General features: G+C 35.0%; 1 protein-coding gene and 3 long non-coding RNA genes across 5 annotated transcripts in view; 2 read left to right on the top strand and 2 right to left on the bottom strand.

Moving 5' to 3' along the window:
- Positions 1-8,376: 8,376 nt before the first annotated feature.
- LOC107714726 (uncharacterized) lies at positions 8,377-10,927 on the top strand. Its single transcript, XR_001637004.1, has 3 exons — positions 8,377-8,450; positions 8,712-8,901; positions 9,847-10,927. It is a non-coding gene; the product is annotated as an uncharacterized LOC107714726 (long non-coding RNA).
- A 119-nt stretch (positions 10,928-11,046) lies between these two features.
- LOC107714730 (uncharacterized) overlaps positions 11,047-22,202 on the bottom strand; it is a 21,973-nt gene continuing 10,817 nt past the window's right edge. Inside the window, exon 3 of the long non-coding RNA XR_001637008.1 lies at positions 11,047-11,057. This is a non-coding gene — a long non-coding RNA (uncharacterized LOC107714730). The remainder of the gene's footprint in view (positions 11,058-22,202) is intronic.
- On the top strand, positions 15,205-18,111 carry LOC107714725 (uncharacterized). Its single transcript, XR_001637003.1, has 2 exons — positions 15,205-15,779; positions 18,074-18,111. It is a non-coding gene; the product is annotated as an uncharacterized LOC107714725 (long non-coding RNA).
- LOC107714719 (apolipoprotein C-II-like) lies at positions 17,544-20,078 on the bottom strand. 2 transcript variants are annotated; one of them, XM_016520685.1, is made up of 5 exons: positions 19,997-20,078; positions 19,406-19,468; positions 19,097-19,253; positions 18,074-18,187; positions 17,544-17,986 (listed from the first exon to the last, which is right to left on the bottom strand). In XM_016520685.1, the coding sequence occupies exons 2-4, from the start codon at positions 19,452-19,454 to the stop codon at positions 18,091-18,093; spliced, it is 303 nt and encodes a 100-aa protein (XP_016376171.1). In that variant the 5' UTR covers positions 19,455-19,468; positions 19,997-20,078; the 3' UTR covers positions 17,544-17,986; positions 18,074-18,090. The 2 variants fall into 2 exon arrangements, with proteins under 2 accessions (XP_016376171.1, XP_016376172.1); XM_016520686.1 differs by having other exon boundaries at positions 19,406-19,488; positions 19,997-20,032.

Below are 22,202 nucleotides of genomic sequence, written 5' to 3'. Positions count from 1 at the left end.
GTAGTTGAGAGTATTTTAATGAATCAGTATGTATTAATTGTCCAGTAGACACATGGAACATGAGCTAAAATATCTCCGAAAATCTCAAACACTGGAAAATGTATGATGGCCCGTTTATGAAGGCCTCTGTTTTAGACTGCTCATAGATAATTTTTTACTGTTATCTTGATGCTCTTTTTTACATTTACCGATTTCATTTTGCAAAATGTAGTCATATGTTCTGTCAATGCAATGTGTGATTTATAGTTATGGTAAATATTTGCATACAAGTTATTTGAACGCCCATTTTCTAGAATAATGTGTAACAAAAAAAAAAGTTTTCTTAAGAATACCTGTCTTAACTACTGAATGATTTTGCAATTTTGCTGGTTTTGCAAGAAAGAAGAGTGCTGTTTTGAATAAGATGTCACACTTTATGGATGTCTGCAATTGTTTGTGCCCTCCAGGTATACTGTATATTTGTGGTACGCATTTGTGAACTTTGTAGCTTGTCTTCTTCTGATTGGAACTGTGTAGAGTTTATACTGTCAAACAACAACTACAACAAATCCCAAACTCTCTCTTTTTTTGTGTGTCTAAAATTACTGTAACCCTCAGGTAACTTTATAATATAAATAGATAAACCAGTTGAGTATGTTAAACATTTTACTCACCTTCTTAACATTCATCTCGAGTTTCCCTTTGGGGTTTCAGTCTTTGTTCTCTACTTCTAATGACAGTTCAGATTTAATAGACATTAATCTTTTGGAACCGTCAGGTAAGTGACTATATCATGTATGATCATGTTAATCGTTAAATGATAATGCGAAACCACCTTAAGGCATTTCTACATGTAAAGACAGCAGGCTATTATCTTTGAGGACAGATACACGCTTCCGAATTGAATGACATTTAAGTACGATCATTACATTATGTAATCAGATAGGCGTGGGGTTTGGTTATGTTATATTTGTGAGAATGAAGCATCGTATTTAGTGATATTCTGCTATAGGAACCAATTGCCTGATGATTGTATTTACACTGTAGTCGGCGAGCGTGGAACAACACAATGCGACATAGCCTACCTGGAACGCCGTTTCTTAACTTGTTTAATCTTAAAACCCAGATTCGTTTTTTCTCCGAACTGTGTGGTTTGTGAAAGTATGCAATTTATGTTGTAGAACAAAACGTGAAAGTCTCAAATCTCAGCAAGGTCAACCACAAAGATTATATTACTTGTAAAAAAAACAACAACAACAAAGGAACCTCTCAAGGGTTTGGAGAGGGCCAAAAAATGTACGTCAAGATTTAGGAACTCATTCATTAAATCTAAACATTAATTTATTATTATTATTATTATGTAACCAGTCATGTAAGAAGCTCTTCACCATAGCAAAATATTTAGTAATGACTGACTATTTTATTGAGCTGTCAGAATGGAAGTGGTCTCATGCCTGTATTTTTGTCCCATTTTGCACACATATGCAATATTCTATGCCATTTTGTACTAGTATACTGTAAGTAGTGTGTGTAGTGTAATCACGCTGAAAAACGCAGGTGTAGTGCACCGTACCTTGATGACGTACAGTATTTGATGAATTGTGAACGCTGGACACTTCCTACACATTCTCAAGATTGTGTCTTAAAATGTAGGAAGCTGCCTACCTCACAGCATGTTTGGAAAAATGACACAGGCAATATGCCATCAAACCTTCATCCACAGCCTCGTTCATACTTGCCCCGGCCTGCCATGTGTCAGTCAAGGTGGTGAAATTCCTCCTGTGTTGAAATTTGCATGTAAGGCGATCATTTTAAAAATACATACTAAGCCAGATACACCCTCAGGTGTGATTAACATTATTTGCTTGCACTGTCCATGTGAGTTTGAGGAATGAGACAGAAGCATCTGTGGATCCCTCTTAAATCATTGATTCTGACAGTTCAATCACTAACAAGAGCTCATTCACCTGTCAGACCAGCAGCACAGGAACAAATACATGTTAATGCAGTTTGATATTGAGATGACAATAAGGATGGAAATTTGAAAAAGAATTGAAATCATAATTGTTTCAGATAAGAAAAGACATTTGAGGAATAGAAAGGACGTGTTACAATAGGCTGCAGCTGGACAAGATCTGTAGATGGAGAAAATTAGGAAGGATGCTTGGAGAATGATGTGAATAATAAGAGAGAGAAAGAGGGGATGTAAGTGAGTCAGCTATCAGATGCTCTCAAGCACATTGTTATGCATTTGTATTTAGTGAATGGGGACACTGATGTCTGGATCTATTCCATTGATTTAATGATGATTCTCCCTCATCAAAGCGAGTGGCTCTCCATCTTTCCTCAATACCTATCCACTCCGTACTTCTTGTTAGTATGTGAGTGAGTGATTAAGATAGAGCGAAATACTGCCACTTTGCTTTAGTGGTCCGAAATCCCTGCCTTAGTATTAATGATATGCTTTTATAGCATTTATAAATATCGTTAATTAACTTTTTTTTTTTTTTTTTTTTTTTTTTTTTTACAGTTTTTTAGTAATTTAGTATTTTATTTCAGCTTTAATTACCGTAAACATTTTAATAGTTTCAGTTGTAGTTAACAATATCAACACTGCCTGAAACTGAATTATAACACTTAAAAAGGTACTCTCTGTTATTTTTTTACCCATTAAAAAAAAGTACTTATAGTACTTATGATAAACATTTTTTTTAAATAAATAAATAAGCCGTCTTATTTTACGTGGAACTGCTGCCATGTTAAAATCGCAAGACTAACTGAATACTGATTTAAAGGGATAGTTCACTCAAAAATGAAAATTCTGTCATCATTTACTCACCCTCATGTCGTTCCAAACCTGTATAGATGTATTTCTTATGTTGCACACAAAATAGGATATTTTGAAGAATTTTGAAGGACCAAACAGTTGTTGGTCCCCATTGACTTCCATAGTAGGGAAATAAATATCAGTGGGGACCATCAACTGTTTGATTACCTGCATTCTTCAAAACATCTCCTGTTATGTTCAACATAAGAAATAAACGCATACAGGTTTGAAACAACATGAAGGTGAGTAAATAATGACACAATTAAAATTTTTAGGTGAACTATCCCTTTAATCTCATTACCAGCCCTGTTATTGGGAACTCATAAGAGTGAATGTTGAAACTGTATGTTGCTGTAACTGAAATGTCAGTCTAAAAGGGCTGGTCGCGTGATTTTGCCAAGTAAGACATGTTCCTGGATCAACATCTTTTGTTGATCCTGGATCAACATTACTGCCCAAAAATAGAGACTTAACCCAATCCCCACCCCTAAACCTAAACTTACCCATAATTTATTCCTAAAATCAGAGGGAAAAGATAGCTGATTAACAAGGGTGCAGAAGCACCTAATCCTGATTGTAAGCCTAAAACTGACATTTCCTGAAAAGTTATCTCTCAATTCTGATTGGTTGATTGGAATGATGTTCCAGGATCAACAAGGATGTTGATCCAGGAACATGTTGTACTTGGTCAAATCTCGCTCACCAAAAGGGCACCTTTAAAGCTGAGGTGTGTCATTTCTGTGCCACTGGGGCCTCTGTGGACAGACAAGAAGCAGCAAGCCATTTTAAGCGATAAAAAAATATCTGCAGGTGTTACTGTGAAACTGAGGGCAGCTGTACGATCTGCCTGGACGTGCCGACAGTCAGTGCTGTCCTGCTGTTATATCAGCACAGGTGTCATAAAATATGGTGCCAGGTATGACAGAGAGTGAGAGAAAAGTTTATTACTGCTTAAACATTTGCATTTTCGGACAAGGTCATATTCTTGTAAAAAAAATCCAGTCCTTCTAGACAAAGAACATCAAGATGAAAACAGTAAGATGATAATTAAATGTGCTTCCCACACTCTATGTTCTCACCAGCTTTCATACTCTTTCCACTGACTCATATTCTCATACCCTCAATCCCTTTCTGTCATTGGAGGGAGTATTGCGGCTTGATTTCATGGGGATTTCTCCTAGAAACTGCTAATTGCACATCTGTGTGTGTGCGTGCATATTATATGTTACATGTTCACTCAATTTGCTCTTTAATGATGCAGTGAACGAGACCTCCTCAGTTTGTCGTTATCCTCGGCCCTCCATTACAGCCCCTGCTGTGTTCGGGTTCAGAGCAGAATGTTATCAAACCAACCTTGAAGATTAGCAAAATTATCTCACTTTGCTACTTCAAGTGAGACTTTTTTTTTTAATTAGCCTCTTTTGTGATGAGTTTATTCTGTTTTAATTAGATTCTGTGACTGATGAGAAGAGATTTCAGTGACACCAGAACCAGCAGGCGAAATGTGGGTGTGTTATGGTTGTCAGCATTTGGGAGGGAATTTCTCATGCATTAAAGCAGAGATAGCCGAAAAGCCTTGACATTACTCACATAGCTGAGCCCTCTCTGTTTATCAGCACTACTTGTGCTTTAGTTCACCGCCGAGCGCTCGTGATGCCCTGTCTGGCTCTCGAGGATGTATGTGTGTGTGTGTTCCTTCCATATTTCTTCCTGAAGAACAAGCACATTATAGGAAGATTTGTTTTAGGATATCTCTACTTCCATTAAAGATTATGTATAGGATATGTGATTATTTTTATGCAATAGGAGTGTGAATGAATGAATCTGTGAGTGATTTTCTATATCCCCTTGTTTAGTTTGCAGACCCTGGTAGTGCCTGGTTAGCTTCTGTTTCCTCCTCACTCATTGAGAGTAATGGTAAACCTCTGAACAGTGCCTCTGAATATAAACAAGGGACAGGATATAAGTAGCAATTAGTCAACATTCTTTCTTCCAGTGGGTTTACAATGCGCATTGCAAAAACAATCCCTCTGGAGTAACCTGTGGTTAAGTGCTTTACTTTAGAGCCTGATAATGATGTCTCTTCAGTCTCAGGTCAACTAAGCATTGGTTTTAACTAGGGCTGTAGGGCTGGTGGTTAGTTGTGAAAAAATGCGATTAAAATATTTTAACGCAGTTAGCGTACTGGCCCCGCCCCCAGAACTGTACGCCATCTTACATTTCATACTGTTGACAAATATGATGCAGGACAACTACTCCTTAAATGCAGTTATGCCCTAAAATTCAAGATATTGGGGCAAAAATGCTCCTGTATGAGTTTTTATCTCTGATTTATATCATATTATAAGCGATATTACACGAGCAGCGAGAGCAATCGCACGAGTGCTGTTTTTGTCTCTAATATAACGAGTTTAAATGTGATTTTATACAATAGTTCAGTTGAAGTTAATATTGTGGTATATTTTAAACACAATATTGTCTGTTTTTGCTCAGTTTTGCCAACAAAAATATTACCTATAAAGCCACAGAAGAATTGTTGTGCGTCTCCGAGCAACACAGCGGTGTTTAATAGTTTCTCAGTGAATCTGCGTTTTGAACGAATGGTGTGAATCAATGATTCAAAGGCCCATTCATAAAGTAGCCTAAGCCATTTATGTCATTCCCGAATGAATTAGCTGTTTGAACGAATCGAATGAAAGACTCATAAAGACATTTACCGCCACCTGCTGGCAGTTTTAGTTTCTTATTTAGAATATTATTTCATTAAAAAAAAATAAAGAAAAATAAAAACTGTACAGGGATAGTTCACCCCCCAAAAATAATAATAATGTCATCATTTAGACTCAAACCGGAATGACTTACTTGCTTTTGTGGAACATAAAATAAGCTGTTTTGAAGACTGTTGGTAACAAAGCTGTTTTGGTTACAAATTACTTCCATTGCATGACCGAGAAAAAAAAAACTGAGATGTTTCTCAAATGATCTTCTTTTATGTTCCATAGTTTATGTTAGGCCATTGTAGCCTGAATGTTTATGTTTAATAAATTTTATGTTGAATCAAATTAAATATTTCTTTCTAAAGCTACTATTTGTAATGTCTGCTTTCTCATTTAACACAAAAATAGCATTAAATAATCTTTTGGGGGTATTTTCACAGCCAAATGTAATTTGCGATTAATTCGATTAATTAATCGACACATCATGTAATTAATTCGATTAAACATTTGAATCGACTGACAGCCCTATAGTATTAACATCAATCTCGCTGTTTACACATTGTATTAACATGCGTCTCAAATGTGTTTCCAGGGACCATATACATAACTCACAACATCAGCTGGGGTTATGTATGTAAGGGTCAAAGGTTAAGGTATGGATGGTTAGCCCCTGCTGGTAAATGCTGCAACTACACTATCTGTTTATAAAAAGCATCTTTCTCAGGCTGATAACTGACTTTAAAAAAAAAAAACATTTTAACATTTTGCTCAGATATGTTTAAAATCCAAACAATAAAGAAATGCAAATCAGATCTAAATTTCATATTTGCATTAGATGATGTTTAGACAGACTGCAGCTATCTGACACAAGTAAGAAAAACTGGTTTAAGATCTTAAATGTCAGTTTTGCAAGTGCCTTTATTGCAATATGTAACAATAAAGTGTTATCAATCTATTTGTCCCTCTATCCACTATTTTTCTGTCTGTCTGTCTGTGCATGGAAAGTGCCTTTAAGATCTAAATTCCTGTAAGTGAATTGTAAGAATAAGACAGATAATGTCTGTCAGTCTATTTATTTATTTATGATGCTCTTATGTTAAAGATATCTGAATAACTTTGTTCACGTCAGGTAAAGTGTGCTCCATGTCACTCGGGCTGTGTTCCACCGCAGGGTTCTGTAATAGTAATGCCATAAAGAGTGCTTTTAAGATCTGAATTCCTGTAAGTGCTGTTATAAACAGATGATGACAGGTATTGCCAGTTCTTTGCACATTTTCATGTACTGTACACACTTGCAAATGACCTGAAAGTATATCTAATCATTCCTTCCTTTTTCTTGAATGCTTGTGCTGTTATGTTAGGTCTATAGAAAATATTCTGGGTATTTTAAGTTGTTGTAAAAAGCATGTGACAGGTTTGTTTGTCCTCGGGCTACAAGTTCCCTTTGGCATGCTTTCACGGTGTACACCAGACAAACACACACAGGTGTTGTGTATAGGAAACTCTGGTTCTTTTGAACACACTGAATGTGTGTGCACACGTCTGTTTCTATGACTCATGCAATCGTGCCTTTTAGCAATGTATTTTCATATTGGCACACACAAGATGCAGCTTGTTCTACACAATACTGTGTAATTTTGTCTCATCAAAGGTTGCTTAAGTGTAAGCAAACATGCCATTTAAAATGCAGTGCCAAAATTGACTCATCAATGTGTTGTGGTTCCCCATATTTACTGGCAATGGTTCAAATAAATTGAAAAAGAAAATTGTTTTAAACTAGAAAGAAGGAGAGTTTTATTTGTACTCGAAATGTGAAAAGCTGCCAACATTGTCTACTGCTTTTGGTATGCGGTAAAATGGTGTCGGTTAAATTGGTGATGGATAAATATGTGTCTGTGGCAGCAGGAGACAGAGTGCTGCTATCGCAGTGGTCGATTTGAGATGTGAGGCCGCTGTTTTCATTAAAGGTCCTCTTCAGCTACATTTATAGTAAAACTGTTTGATCTCTCTGGGTCCTCTACCAGCAAAAAGCCAACTGAATGCAAAAGCAGCACGACTGAGTAATTTAAAATTCCACTCAATCTAGAGGTGAGCCTCCTTTTTCCATTAGATTGCTCATGCATTTTTGTGATATTGTGAATTTTTGGAATGATGATAAAGTCTGAAAAACCTGTAAATAATAATAATAACGAGGCCCTAGGAAAATATTAAATTATCCAAAACAATTCTGTTTTGATTATTAATTGTTTTCATTTAAGAAAATAAGTGTTTGTATTCACTGTTATTTATTATTTATATAGTAGCTATTTTTTCATTTTTTCATTATTCATTATTTATTAATTATTAATTTATTCTTTATATTTACAGTTTTCATTTGAATTCTACTAAGCTTTAGTAATTTTGTTTTGTGCTCTTGTCATTTTTATTACTTTTTGTATTTTTAAATATTTCTATTTCTATTTAATTTTAATTTTAGTAATTTAGCCTACTTCAATATAACTTAGCCAGGGAAACATTTCTCTCTTTTTTCTTTCTTTCTTTCTTTCTTTCTTTCTCTTTCTCTTTCTTTCGATTAACAAAATCGATTGTAATAGTTTTAGTTAACAAATTACCACTGTGGATTTGGCCATAGACTCCTGCAGTTGAATTTGTGTAATTTAGTCTGCAGCGATTTTATTTCTTCACTTAATGCTCTTAGCGGGATTCCGTCAATGTCTAGCGGGAATGGGAAATGGAAAAGCCGGAGTGGATCTCAACTGCAGCGATTACAAAACGCTTTGAACGGTTGAGGGAATCTCTGTCACTCCGTTCCACTCCTTTACGGTATTTCAGCCTGCGCGATGCTTAGAGACATAAAACTCGACGTTTTTGTCTGAACTAGTTTCGTAGTGAAGAAGAAATGCACCCGGCCAAGTTTTGTCTGAAATGTGAGTTATTCAGAATTAATTACTTTAAAACTATACAAATGGTATAAAAGCAATATAACACTCAAAGTTGTGCTGTAACCTAAAATTTTAGAAAAGTAGAATATAAAGAAAATAGTCAAAACAAAATGACATTTCAATGTGGATTAGGCTACAAGCACGAAAGACAAACAAGCGTGCAGATACGTTATCCACTTATCACCAAACATATTATTATGTTGGTAAAGCTTGAGCTTGAATGAATGCTGTTATTATGAAACACAGGTGTACTTTTATCTCACCACACTTGAGATCAATATGGCGACCGTTGAAGACTCTAGAAGATCACTCAGTCAGTATTAAAAGCCCTTCAATGAAACCATTAGAAGAGAGAATCAGCACTCACTTAGCGGCCTGGGGAAACAATGGAGGAGGGACCACAGAGAGTTTACACAAACACATGATGAACAAAGAGGTGAGCAGTCTATATGCAATGAGAATCCAGCACTATTAGTCACTGTTGCAACCGTTTAACATACTGTAATAGATCTAAAGTGAAGCATATGTGTAATTAGACGGAGGGAGAATACAAATACTGTACTGTAGCTGATTTAGAGGAAATGAGAGAAGGAGAGCAGATGGAGAGAGAAGGTAAAGCGAGATGAAAAAGCACTTGGATACAGCAGAATGTTTTATGGAGAGTATTTACGCACTCCTTTAGTCTGAGATGGCAAAGACAAATATAAAGAAAATACCATTTATACTGCAGAAGCATATACTGTTCATCAAAATCACATTCTCGCAGTAAGAAATCTGTTGCTATTGTGCTACAATTTATTGTTAAAGACCAGATAGCAGGGGGGTTAGAGTCAGGTAGAGAAAGATTAATGGAAAAAGAGAAGTAGAAAACATGCAATGTGTGTCTTCTGTTGAATGATGTCCATCACTAGCAGGGGAATGTGCGTACTGGTACAGTGTATGTTTTCCATCTCTATTTTAGCTTCAAATTCAGATAAACAGAGAGGAGTTTCAGAAAATGTGTGAGAGATTGTTCAATAACTGGAGTGGTTAAAAAGCAAGTGCACTGGTCTGTGCAAATGATAATAAATGACAGACATTATGTAGATAGATTATAGCAAACAGAATGATAGAAAAAAAAAGAAGGTGGCAAAAAGAAAATTGTCTTAGAAGGTACAAAAAAAACAGAGACAAAGACAAAAATAAGTAATTTTTTTGCCCCACTGCCAATTTTTGGCTTGTTTGAAACACAAACTGAATACAATTTTGTTGCAATATTATATTTTGTTCAATGATCTTTTTTTTTTTTTAAATGACAGAAAATGTATTTATTTATTTATTGCAATTTTTAATGTTTTGAAAATAAATGTAACAATAATAAATGTTTTTTTTTTTTTACTAGAAAAACAAGAAATAAAAATAAGACCGTAATTTGCAGTCTATTTGACTGTTGAAACAGATGCACCTATTGAAAGACCGATGAGGGGAAAGGATGGAGAAGGCCAAGAGGGATCCGTTTGGATGGGTGATGGGTGGAGAAGAATGAGGTAGTGAGAGAAAGAAAACAAGAGAGATAGATGACAGTGGAGGAAAGACAGATGGTGGAGTGAGTCCAGTTTTGGTAGAACTATTAATGGACACAGCTGTCACTTCTGTGTGTGTGTGTGTGTGTGTGTGTGTTTGTAAGGGAGATGTGTCTGAATATTAGCACCACTCTTAAGATGAAAATTCAAAACATTTGACTTCAATTCTCTTACTCTCTCTATCTCAGTTTTCCTCTTCTGTTAGACGAATCCATTTGTGAGATAAAGAAATCAAGAATTCAGTGTTTGAACATAGAGCACCTTCTGGTAGATGTGGTTACTACACCATCTGGGTGCAAAAAGCATTTTCTTCTTTGTTCATTGACTGCCATTTACAATTAGCCACAAAATATAAATGTGTAAATATTTCATTCTATTATATTAGATGTAGAACCAGCAACTATATTTGTTTGTTTGTTTGCAGTCTCTTGTACATGTGGAATGGATTTATATTTTTGCCTGTCTGCTGCCTTTGACATTACAGTTCAGGATCACTAGTGAAATGTTAGGGATTGTGCACATTGTTGTTGTGCCATCAGCCAAACAGCATTGCCATGACTCCATAATAATTACTCGCATGCATTTACTGCTTAGGTGATTATCTTAAACACCTGAATCTGGAACTGAATGCCCATCTCATGGCAGATTTCAAATAACATACTACGGTGGTCCTGCGCCAGCCGATCAATTACAACGAATAACAATACTAGTAACAAACACAGACCAGTGGTTTTCATCTGATGTTCTCAGCAAACGTCCAAGGAGACCTTTAGATGACTTATAATGATTTAAAATATAACACAATTTGTACTAACAGGATAATCCACCCAAAAAGGTGGATTTCTGTCATGATTTACTTAAAAATTTCTGTCATGATTTATTTACCCTCATGTTGTTCCAAACCTGTATGCATTTCTTTCTTCTGTGGAACACAAAAGAATATATTTTTATAGAATGTTGGTTACAGTTTTGGTTTCCATTGATTCAATGGGCACTGAAATTGTTTGGTTACCAACATTCTTCGAAATATCTTCATTTGTGTTCAGCTGAGGAAATTACATTTTAAAAATGTGATCTAAACTTGGAAAAGTCATGTAAATGAATAAAATCTTGATATTTTTATAGTGAATGAATATAATTTTTATGCCAAGATCTACATTTTTTTAAAACTGGTTGAAATTGTGAAATATTTTTTAAAAACGCTGCATCTTAAAATGATAATATGCATACACTGCCATCTAGTGCTGATAAAGAAAACGGCAAAGATTTGTTAAACCATGTTTAGGTCATGTATTCTATACTGAGTTTATTAAAACCCCCAGATTAATGCAGTTCAAATCATCAAGACCAGAGAAACAGCTGCGTGTGTCTCTGTGCGTGTGTGTTCTCATGTACGTGTATGTGCCTCATGCGGCATTAATGGCTTTTATCAAAGTGAATTAGGCATGAAGGATAGAAAAGCTGAGGTATCCCAGTGGACCGCGCATCAATGGAAAAACGGAGAAATGTAAAACACTCTCTCAACACCTGAGAGCAGAAAATTAGCCTGGAGACACTCCTCCAGATAAAGAACCCATTAAAGAAAGGACACATTAGCATACTTTTTCTGATTATTATTTATATATTTTTCAGGTGCGAAGAGAACATTTTTATTTATACCATCACGTATATCGCAGTTCAGTCTCAGAGAAAGAGCAAGATCGATGAAGACAGAAAGGTGACATCCATCTGAAGTGTTCTTGAATTTGGAAATATAAAGCACTGTGCCTAAATCTAAATATAAGACTTTATTTCTGTTAGCCAAGCACAGTATGTTCCATAACATGATACTGTATATTGTCAACACATGCACTCACAGGTCTACTGTGGCCCCAAGAAGTATTTAGCTGCTTAAGCCGCATTAATAATGTATGAATGTTATTGCATTAAATATAAAATGTCAACACAATCACATTTATTTTAAAGCAATATAGTGCAAAAACTCGTTGAAGTAAAACAGTTTTAGAGTTTTTTTTGTTGTTGTCTGTATCTGTCTGTCACACTGTTCTACTGTACGTTTGAAAATTAAGAGTGAATAGTTGGACATTCTGTGGTTGTCAAACATTAGTCTTATTGTGCTAGGGCACCTGTTTGAACCCTGGGGGAACACTAAGGGTCATAATCCACTGTTATGGCAGTCATCGCCTGCTGTGTGTTCTTCCGTCTTCCCTAGATGCATCACTGTGACCTGAGCTCTGGAATCAGACACAGAGCAGCCATTAAAGAGTTTTAACCATCTGGACAGAATGTGAGGTTAAGCGAGTAATAAATGTTACATGGACTGTATTCAAATTTCAAGTTTGTGTGGGTGTGTGTGCCTACTTAATATTTTAGAGACAAAGTTGTACCCAGAATTTTGAGCTAAATCTGAAAACCTCCTTTTAGGAATGTCCTCATTTTTGAAAATGGTATAAAAATGAAGCAAGTAAAGTTTAAAAACATTGTACAAATGCAGAAAGTTTTCAGGTAGGGTTTGGGAATGGGTAAGGATTAGGTTATAGTATTTATAGCTAGCTGTATATAAAAATAAAGTGTGTGTGTTTGGAGATGTCATCATTTGTATTAAAAAAAAAACACTATAAAAATAAAGTTATTTTTAATGTGAAAATGCAGAATGTTTACTGATTAGGGTTTAGGCTTAGGCTAATTGCACTCAAAAATTATTTTAAAGGTGACATTGTGAATGCTGAGAAACAGAAGTCTTAAAATGTTTTTATTATTTATAATACATTAAAAAAAAATTTATAGTATATTTATTATCTTTACCGGCAGTTTGTATACTGAAGAAAAAAATAGCCATCATTGGTATTTTTTCTACCTTTTTATTCTATATGAAAGGCAGGCGGTGTTTTGCTAACAAGATGGTCAGTAACATTAGTTAATAATTAAATGTCACTGTTGCACAATTTTATAAGAGTACATTCATGTTTGTTTTTCTTATCAGGTTTAATCAATGCGTTTAAAACTCACTTGTGTCCAAACACTCTGGAATCTATTATGGAACACATTTAAGATTTGTATAGAACTCTTTAAATGTGCTTGTGATATTGCTAATATGGGTAAATGAAATGGTTTTAAATATCATTTTAATCATGAATATAATCAAAAGAATTGTATTAATAACAATTATAATTTTAAAAAATATATATATTATAACTGTGATAATGGTACTGACAGGAGGTCTGAAATCAATCAAATCTTAGTAGGAATGGTAGTTTATTGTGTTTTCGAGGTGGCAGGTGGCTAATCAGGAAGGTTGTTGGTTTGAATCCCTGTCAAAACTCTTTTCGTCTGAATTCAGCTTTTGCCCTGGAGCAAAGTACACTGCCTGCTGTGTGCCAAGGCCGACCCCTTTCTCTTTGTTTGTGCAAACCTGATGATTATAAATATTTAAACCTAAAAAAATCAGTGTATGGAGAGCATAACTAAGGTTCCAGAGTTTCATATGGGACGAAGCAAGTAAATAGTACTGACATAATTGATTCACCCCCATGTTGTTCCATGACTGTTGTTTTTCTGTTCTGGAACCTGCACAGGTTTATGCCCAAGTTTTTACTGTGGTATTGTGTAGGCTTTACGTCTTTAAAACAGGACATTCTAAACCATTATATGCTGATGATTCTTCACAAAAATATTAAGCAGCACAATTTTAATTTATTGATAATAAGAAATGAAGCCAACATATTAGGAAGATATCTGAAGGATCATGTGACACTGAAATGAGTCTTCAGAATTCTCAGAAGTCGCTAAAACTTTAAAACAATTCTTATTTTGAAACTTTTGAACGATACTGTATATACAGTATACACAGAATATCTTTCTCATTTTATATGTCACATAATTTTCTGTAATGTAACCATAAACATATAAATAAAAATAATTCTCAGTCTTAAATACCCTTTTTTGTTCACAGATATGTGGATGATTACATAAGGAACGTTTTGCTGTTTCATTTCCAGCGTAGTTAATGGTTGAAAAAGCTAATCTGATGTTGCATAATAATTATTTGTTATAGCTTATCAGTTTCAACAATGTCTGATGCCAGATGACTGATGTATAGATTTATTTTGTGTGATTTTTACATCTTCCATTTATTAAACCAAGAACATCAGCTCATGATACTAAAAGGTCATTTCATTCAAAAAGCTCATTAAACTGAAATTTCTCAATTATAGTCAGTCATGGCAAATTGTACTTATTAACTGATTAACCAGTCTACTCCTAAATGTTACCAACTTAGCAATTTTGTTGCTAAATTTAGCAACTTTTCAGACTACCCAAGCAACTTTTTCTTCCAAAAGCACCTAGCAACAAATTTAGCAATTTTTAAAATGTATTTGGCAACTTTTATCAACTTTTGATAAGTGACAATAAAAATACATTTTCCATTCAAATTACACAAAAAGAGGAAACCAAAGATGCCTAACAGTACATGCATCATGTGAATTGAGTTATTTGCATTTGTTCAATTTAATAATAATAATAATTTAATAATTGTTTATTTATGATACACTTTGTTAGTAGCTTGTACCTGCAATTGTTGATCAGTTAGTACACTAAAATGAAAAATGGAAAAGATAATTTTCCAGGACATTATCCATTGTAACCCTGTAACCCAAAAACACAATGCGTAATTTAAAATGCAGGTAAAAAACCAATATGGAAAATTATTTCATATCAACATAGTAGATTGTGCCCTATTTTTTACAGAGTGTAGCATACTAACTAACTACTAATACACTGCTTAAAGCACTGCTTAATATTACTAGTTTACTAGCTATTAAGAAAAAACGTAATAAAAAAACTTCAATAATTCAATGTATTTAAAAAGTTATTTATATTTTAATATTATATTATGCATATTATTTTACAAACAAATCGAAATAAAAATTTTTGCTGAGATTTGATGTTGACATCACAACGTCATTTAGCAACTTTTAGCAACAAAACAACCTTCCTTTAGCAACTTTCTCTGAAAATTAGTTGGCAACACTGCTCCTCCTCAGAGAGAGAGAGAGAGAGATTGTTTGTCTTCAGTCAAAAGACCTAGTGTGAACAGTTGCTAATAACGGTTTTGATCCCGCTAAAAAGGCTTATATTTGCAGATACCATGGAAATTAATCCAGTTACAAGTAATTCTTCATGGAAGTGTTAAAACTTGCATATTTTGTAGCACTTAAGATTCCAGATTATTGGTATTTAGAGTTTCCATATTTTAGATCTGTTTGGTATTGCTTATGTAATGGCTCAAAAACAACTTCGTTTTCTACAAATGTGGAGTTTTATTGCAATTTGCTAATGCTCATGGACATATGAACCACTAAAAGTTGATATAATACAAAGATTTATTTAATCTATACAGATAAACTACAATGAAATAGTCGATGATTCTGTTTTAACCTGGACGTACGATAGAGGGAGCCAGGTAACAGTCAGCAGCAAAGGGTCTCTGATCTTCATCCAAAAACAGATTGTGGTTGAGCATTATATTTGATTTTACCCCAGAACGTCACATGATATTTATCCACTGATGTGTGTCAGGGTGCTATGTGCTTGTGCAGTATTTTTGACAGGGCAAAGGTAACAGGCCATTGGAGCCAAGAGTTCAACAGTCATGTTTTCACCTCAGTGCCGTCTTCTTCTGGGGTTCATATGAATGTAGTTCCAGGGTGGTGATAGACTCAAGACCGGAAAGAGATGGAGTTCTGTTGAGGTGTGATTAGGGCTGCACGATTAATCGAATGCGATTGTCATGCGCATTTTTATAGTAATGCCGGTTCTGTAATCAGCAGTAAATCATCATCACGTGCTTTCAGATGGAGCAGCATTTACTACACATAGCCGTAGTTCACTGACAAGTTACGCCAAAAAATCGCAGACGATATTATTGCGCGATTATGAAATCGAAGAAATCGTTCGCGATAATGACAGCTGTTTGCATAGCTTCTCAGTGAATTACGGCTCTGTGAAGTAAATGCTGCTCCATCTGAAAGCATGTGAAAATACCACATTTAATAACATATTTTTACTCTTTTATATGTCACATAATTTTCTGTAATGTAACCATAAACATATAAATAAAAATAATTCTCAGTCTTAAATACCCTTTTTTGTTCACAGATATGTGGATGATTACATAAGGAACGTTTTGCTGTTTCATTTCCAGCGTAGTTAATGGTTGAAAAAGCTAATCTGATGTTGCATAATAATTATTTGTTATAGCTTATCAGTTTCAACAATGTCTGATGCCAGATGACTGATGTATAGATTTATTTTGTGTGATTTTTACATCTTCCATTTATTAAACCAAGAACATCAGCTCATGATACTAAAAGGTCATTTCATTCAAAAAGCTCATTAAACTGAAATTTCTCAATTATAGTCAGTCATGGCAAATTGTACTTATTAACTGATTAACCAGTCTACTCCTAAATGTTACCAACTTAGCAATTTTGTTGCTAAATTTAGCAACTTTTCAGACTACCCAAGCAACTTTTTCTTCCAAAAGCACCTAGCAACAAATTTAGCAATTTTTAAAATGTATTTGGCAACTTTTATCAACTTTTGATAAGTGACAATAAAAATACATTTTCCATTCAAATTACACAAAAAGAGGAAACCAAAGATGCCTAACAGTACATGCATCATGTGAATTGAGTTATTTGCATTTGTTCAATTTAATAATAATAATAATTTAATAATTGTTTATTTATGATACACTTTGTTAGTAGCTTGTACCTGCAATTGTTGATCAGTTAGTACACTAAAATGAAAAATGGAAAAGATAATTTTCCAGGACATTATCCATTGTAACCCTGTAACCCAAAAACACAATGCGTAATTTAAAATGCAGGTAAAAAACCAATATGGAAAATTATTTCATATCAACATAGTAGATTGTGCCCTATTTTTTACAGAGTGTAGCATACTAACTAACTACTAATACACTGCTTAAAGCACTGCTTAATATTACTAGTTTACTAGCTATTAAGAAAAAACGTAATAAAAAAACTTCAATAATTCAATGTATTTAAAAAGTTATTTATATTTTAATATTATATTATGCATATTATTTTACAAACAAATCGAAATAAAAATTTTTGCTGAGATTTGATGTTGACATCACAACGTCATTTAGCAACTTTTAGCAACAAAACAACCTTCCTTTAGCAACTTTCTCTGAAAATTAGTTGGCAACACTGCTCCTCCTCAGAGAGAGAGAGAGAGAGATTGTTTGTCTTCAGTCAAAAGACCTAGTGTGAACAGTTGCTAATAACGGTTTTGATCCCGCTAAAAAGGCTTATATTTGCAGATACCATGGAAATTAATCCAGTTACAAGTAATTCTTCATGGAAGTGTTAAAACTTGCATATTTTGTAGCACTTAAGATTCCAGATTATTGGTATTTAGAGTTTCCATATTTTAGATCTGTTTGGTATTGCTTATGTAATGGCTCAAAAACAACTTCGTTTTCTACAAATGTGGAGTTTTATTGCAATTTGCTAATGCTCATGGACATATGAACCACTAAAAGTTGATATAATACAAAGATTTATTTAATCTATACAGATAAACTACAATGAAATAGTCGATGATTCTGTTTTAACCTGGACGTACGATAGAGGGAGCCAGGTAACAGTCAGCAGCAAAGGGTCTCTGATCTTCATCCAAAAACAGATTGTGGTTGAGCATTATATTTGATTTTACCCCAGAACGTCACATGATATTTATCCACTGATGTGTGTCAGGGTGCTATGTGCTTGTGCAGTATTTTTGACAGGGCAAAGGTAACAGGCCATTGGAGCCAAGAGTTCAACAGTCATGTTTTCACCTCAGTGCCGTCTTCTTCTGGGGTTCATATGAATGTAGTTCCAGGGTGGTGATAGACTCAAGACCGGAAAGAGATGGAGTTCTGTTGAGCGTGCTTCACTGAAAGATACGCATGACAATCGCAGCTTCTGTCGAATCGCGATCTCGATTCCATTTCGATTTGTCGTGCAGCCCTAGGTGTGATACTATGTGATTTAAGAGCTTTCTTGATGGTACAAAATGTGGTATAGCTGGTCGTTGAAGATGCCGGCGTAGGTGCTGACAGCACGAACTGTGTCTTCATACAGGTTCCTTGATGAGGGAGGAAAGATAAAATGTCAAAACTAAATAGATCGCAAGTCTTCATTTTCAGGGTGTCATGAACTTAATCACCCTCAGGCCATCAAAGATGTAGATGAGTTTGTTTCTTCATTGGAACAGATGTGGAGAAATTTAGCATTACATCACTTGCTCACCAACTGATCCTCTGTATTGAATGGGTTCCGTCAGAATGAGAGTCCAAACAGCTGATAAAAACATCAAAACAATACACAAATAATCAAAACTACTCCATTCCATCAATAACATCTTGTGTGGTGATAATCCATAATAACGCTTCTTCCAGTGAAAAAGTCCATCACCTGTTGTCCTCTCACTTTAAAATTCACCAACATACTTGTTTAGAACTGTTTTTGCCCAAACAGTGCTTGATCTGTCAATATCTCTCTTCTGATTCAGATGAAATGACTTTTTCACTGAAGAAAGTAATATTATGGATGGTTGACTCATATTTTAACCAGAAGCAATGGGTTGAAGTTAAAAATGCCTTGATGTTTACTTCTTACAAACACACAGCTTAATTATTATTAATTAAGCTGTTATCAATATTAATTGATGGACCGGAGTCATGACAGTTACTTGTGGATTATTGTGATGTTTTTTATCAGCTGTTTGGACTCTGACGGCACCCATTCACTGCAGATGATCCATTGGTGAGCAAGTGATGTAATGCAAAATTTCTCCTAATTTCTTCCGCTGAATAAATAAACTCTACATTCATCTTGGATGGCCTGAGGGTGAGTACATTGTCAGTAAATTTTCTGTTAAATCTCATCATTGCACATGTATTTTAATGGAAAGCTACACGTGTTCCTGTGTGTAAAAGCCCAGAAGGGAATGTTTGTAAGTACGGACTAGGGTAATGTATAAAATTAGATTTACTTGGCTTTCTCGTTCAGCTTGTAGCCCTTGATGGTCTCAACATAACCGCTGGCAGTGTCAACACTCTGGTCATAGTAGGACTTAAATGTGTCCACCACAGTGGCAATGGTTCCTTTCTCCTCCTCAACTTGCCTGGGCACACGGAAGCTCTCCGCTCCTGCAGGGGGCGGACCAAATTTTGAGAGAGTGAGATGAGTTTTAAGGTTTTTTATGAGTTTTAAGGCATTTTAGGTTACTTCATTAGCAGCAAAGCAGATATAATAATAATCCAAATTGAGTAGGTTTATGAATGTGTCTGTCTGTACGTACCCAGAGCAAGGAAAGCAATGACAGCTGTGATAGCCAGTAGCTTGTTCATAATGACAGGTATCTCTGAGGGATTTAGTAAAGCACTGCTCAGATGACAGCAGCACAAGTGTGAGAATATAAATGTGACCACAAGAGGGCATTATTATTATTTTTCACTTAGTAAGTCATTGATAGGCTATATAAAGCATACTGTATGTGCTGTTAGACCAGATTATCCCGATGAAGCCCTTTTAGTGGCATAAAAACAATTTCATATTTGTTTATTTAATCGATTATTAGTTTTTTTTGTTTTTCTAAGACAGCAACAATTTGCTCATATAATAAAGGTTGTGAAAAAAATCATAATGTTTAAGAAATCTGCATGTATTTTATCTATTATATTTGGAATAACATTGAAGCTTTTTACAAAACATACTAAATGCAGCAATATTATGTGTACAGTCATCTATACAGACTTGCGTCATGTGCATTTTAGGAATTAATCAGGTTTATGTATAGGTGCTAAACAGTCAAGAATCATAGAATCTGTCACAATATCCAAACATTTTTATAATGCCTTTAATACAAGAGGGAAAATATGGTTGTACTCACAGTTTCTCCTCTGCGGAAAGTGTGTCAGACAGGTTAGTGGCAAAAACTCTTTGGCCTATCTTATATATCGGTACAGATTTATTGACTTGATAACTCAAGTGCCAAAGTGCAACCGTCTCAGATAAATGTTATGTGAGTTTGTGTGTGTTGATGTGGGGCTGTGCTTTTTGCTAGTGCTTGTTGTAAGATAAGGGACTAAAATGAGATTACCTGTTAAAGAAGATATGGCTCTTCACATAAATAGACATACTGATTGATCACATTAAACAAACTCACTGACTTTGATCAACAGTCTGACATTTAAAATGAAGTAAAACTCATATCTGAGCTCTTAGTATGATAACACACTTGTTATAGCGTCTTTTATATTCTGTTCTCCATCCACCAGCAGACAGATAAATGCCCAGAGGCTCTTGTCTTGCGTAATTGAACTTCAACACGTTTCCAAATAAAGTCCTAAGTCTGTTTCACCAAATACACGTCAGCCTGTTGACGCTACTTCAGGTTATTTTTGCAAAAGTGTGAGTGTGTGTGTGTGTGTATCTAGAGCTTTCTTTGTGTCTGTACAAGATGGGACGTTTTTGAGTTTGTGAAATCAATTTCTTCACTAACATGAATACACTTTCTTTATAGGCACCTATGGCACCATGAAGAAGGGATAGTTCCTTAAAGCAAGGGATAGTTTAAAGGGATTCACGCAAAAATTAACATTTTGTCATTTACGCATGCGCATGTCTTTCCATGTTGAACATAAACGTAGATATTTTGAAGAATGCTGGTATTCAAACAGTTGATGGTCCCCATTGACTTCCATAGTATTTCTTTCCCTACTATGGAAGTCAGACGGGACCAACAACTGTTTGGTTCTTCAAGACAAAAATGCAACAAAAACAAAAATAATGACTTTATTCTCTTCATAATGGAGGCAGAGGGTGAAGCGGAGGAGAAGAATTGTTGAGTAAAGTCATTGTTTTTGTTTTCTTTGCGCACAAAAAGTATTCTTGTAGCTTCGTAAAATTACGATTGAGCCACTGATGTCACATGGACTTACTACATTTCTGTGCCTTGACCATGGTAGTTCCCTTGCTGTCTATGGAGGGTCCAAAAGCTCTCAGATTTCATCAAAATTATCTTAATTTGTGTTCCAAAGATGAACAAAGTGTTCTATGGAGAACCCAAAATGGTTCTTCTATCGTATTTCTTTGAAACCTCCTTTTGAAACTCTTTTTTTTTTTTTAAGGGTGTAGAGTTGTGTAATATCATGGACCAGCAAAAAACAAGCCACCAGTTGGTCATTCCAGGGGATGCAGTCAAGCTGATGTTTTAGAACATTGTGTTTGGTCAACCAGCTAATAACCAGTTACTTTATTGCAAACAACAGCTACGAGCTTAAGCAGGATGTCCAGGTCAGATATCAGCTGTTTTAGTTTTAGTTTCGGTGGAAATACGAAGGAGTCCATAAATGTGATAATTAACTAAAAAACGAAATAAGGGAGTGACAATGACTTTGGCAGCAGGGCAGATATCATAATGAGAAATCATAATGAGGTTTCATTGAAACTTAGGGATGATCCAGTGATGCTAGTGTTCCTTAGAAGGATTTTGGTTGGTTGGAAAATGGTAACAATATGTATAATGATAAATAGTTTATATATGTACTGTACTGTGTATTATTGTGTGTGTACGTGTATGAGAGACAACAAGAGAGAGTGTTATAAACAATAAACCCAGTCACTCGTATGAACCTCGGCAGGTGGTTACCATTGAGAGCTTCGGTTTTAACTCCCACATTATCACTGTAGGTCAGGGATGGGCAACTGGCGGCCCGCAGTGTTCTTAAATGGTACAAAAAGTCTAAATTATAAGAGGTCTTTGGGGACTGAAAGAGAAGAATTGCTATATGGATTAATATGACGATTAAACTTCAAAAGGCTACAATTTCACTGAATAAAGTTGAGCGCTGCATGTCAGCTTTGTGTACTGCGGTTACCGGGGAAACTCCCATTTATCCCATGTAAGTGGCATCTCAGCATTATACCGAAAGTGAAACCTGCTGGCAGAGGACAAATTTGCTTTTTCAAAAAGCCCATCTGCTATTTTTGCTACATATTTTTAAATGTGAACCAGTGGATCGACAAAAAGCTAATGCATTATAAAAATCTAAACAATTAAGACACTAAGATATATTTATATGTTATTTAATATA

The sequence above is a fragment of the Sinocyclocheilus rhinocerous genome, unplaced genomic scaffold (genome assembly GCF_001515625.1).
Source record: "Sinocyclocheilus rhinocerous isolate Xijiao unplaced genomic scaffold, SAMN03320098_v1.1 scaffold2194, whole genome shotgun sequence".
Taxonomy (NCBI): domain Eukaryota; kingdom Metazoa; phylum Chordata; class Actinopteri; order Cypriniformes; family Cyprinidae; genus Sinocyclocheilus; species Sinocyclocheilus rhinocerous.
Note: the sequence above shows the minus strand (reverse complement) of the source record. Positions and strands in the feature narration are given on the sequence as shown.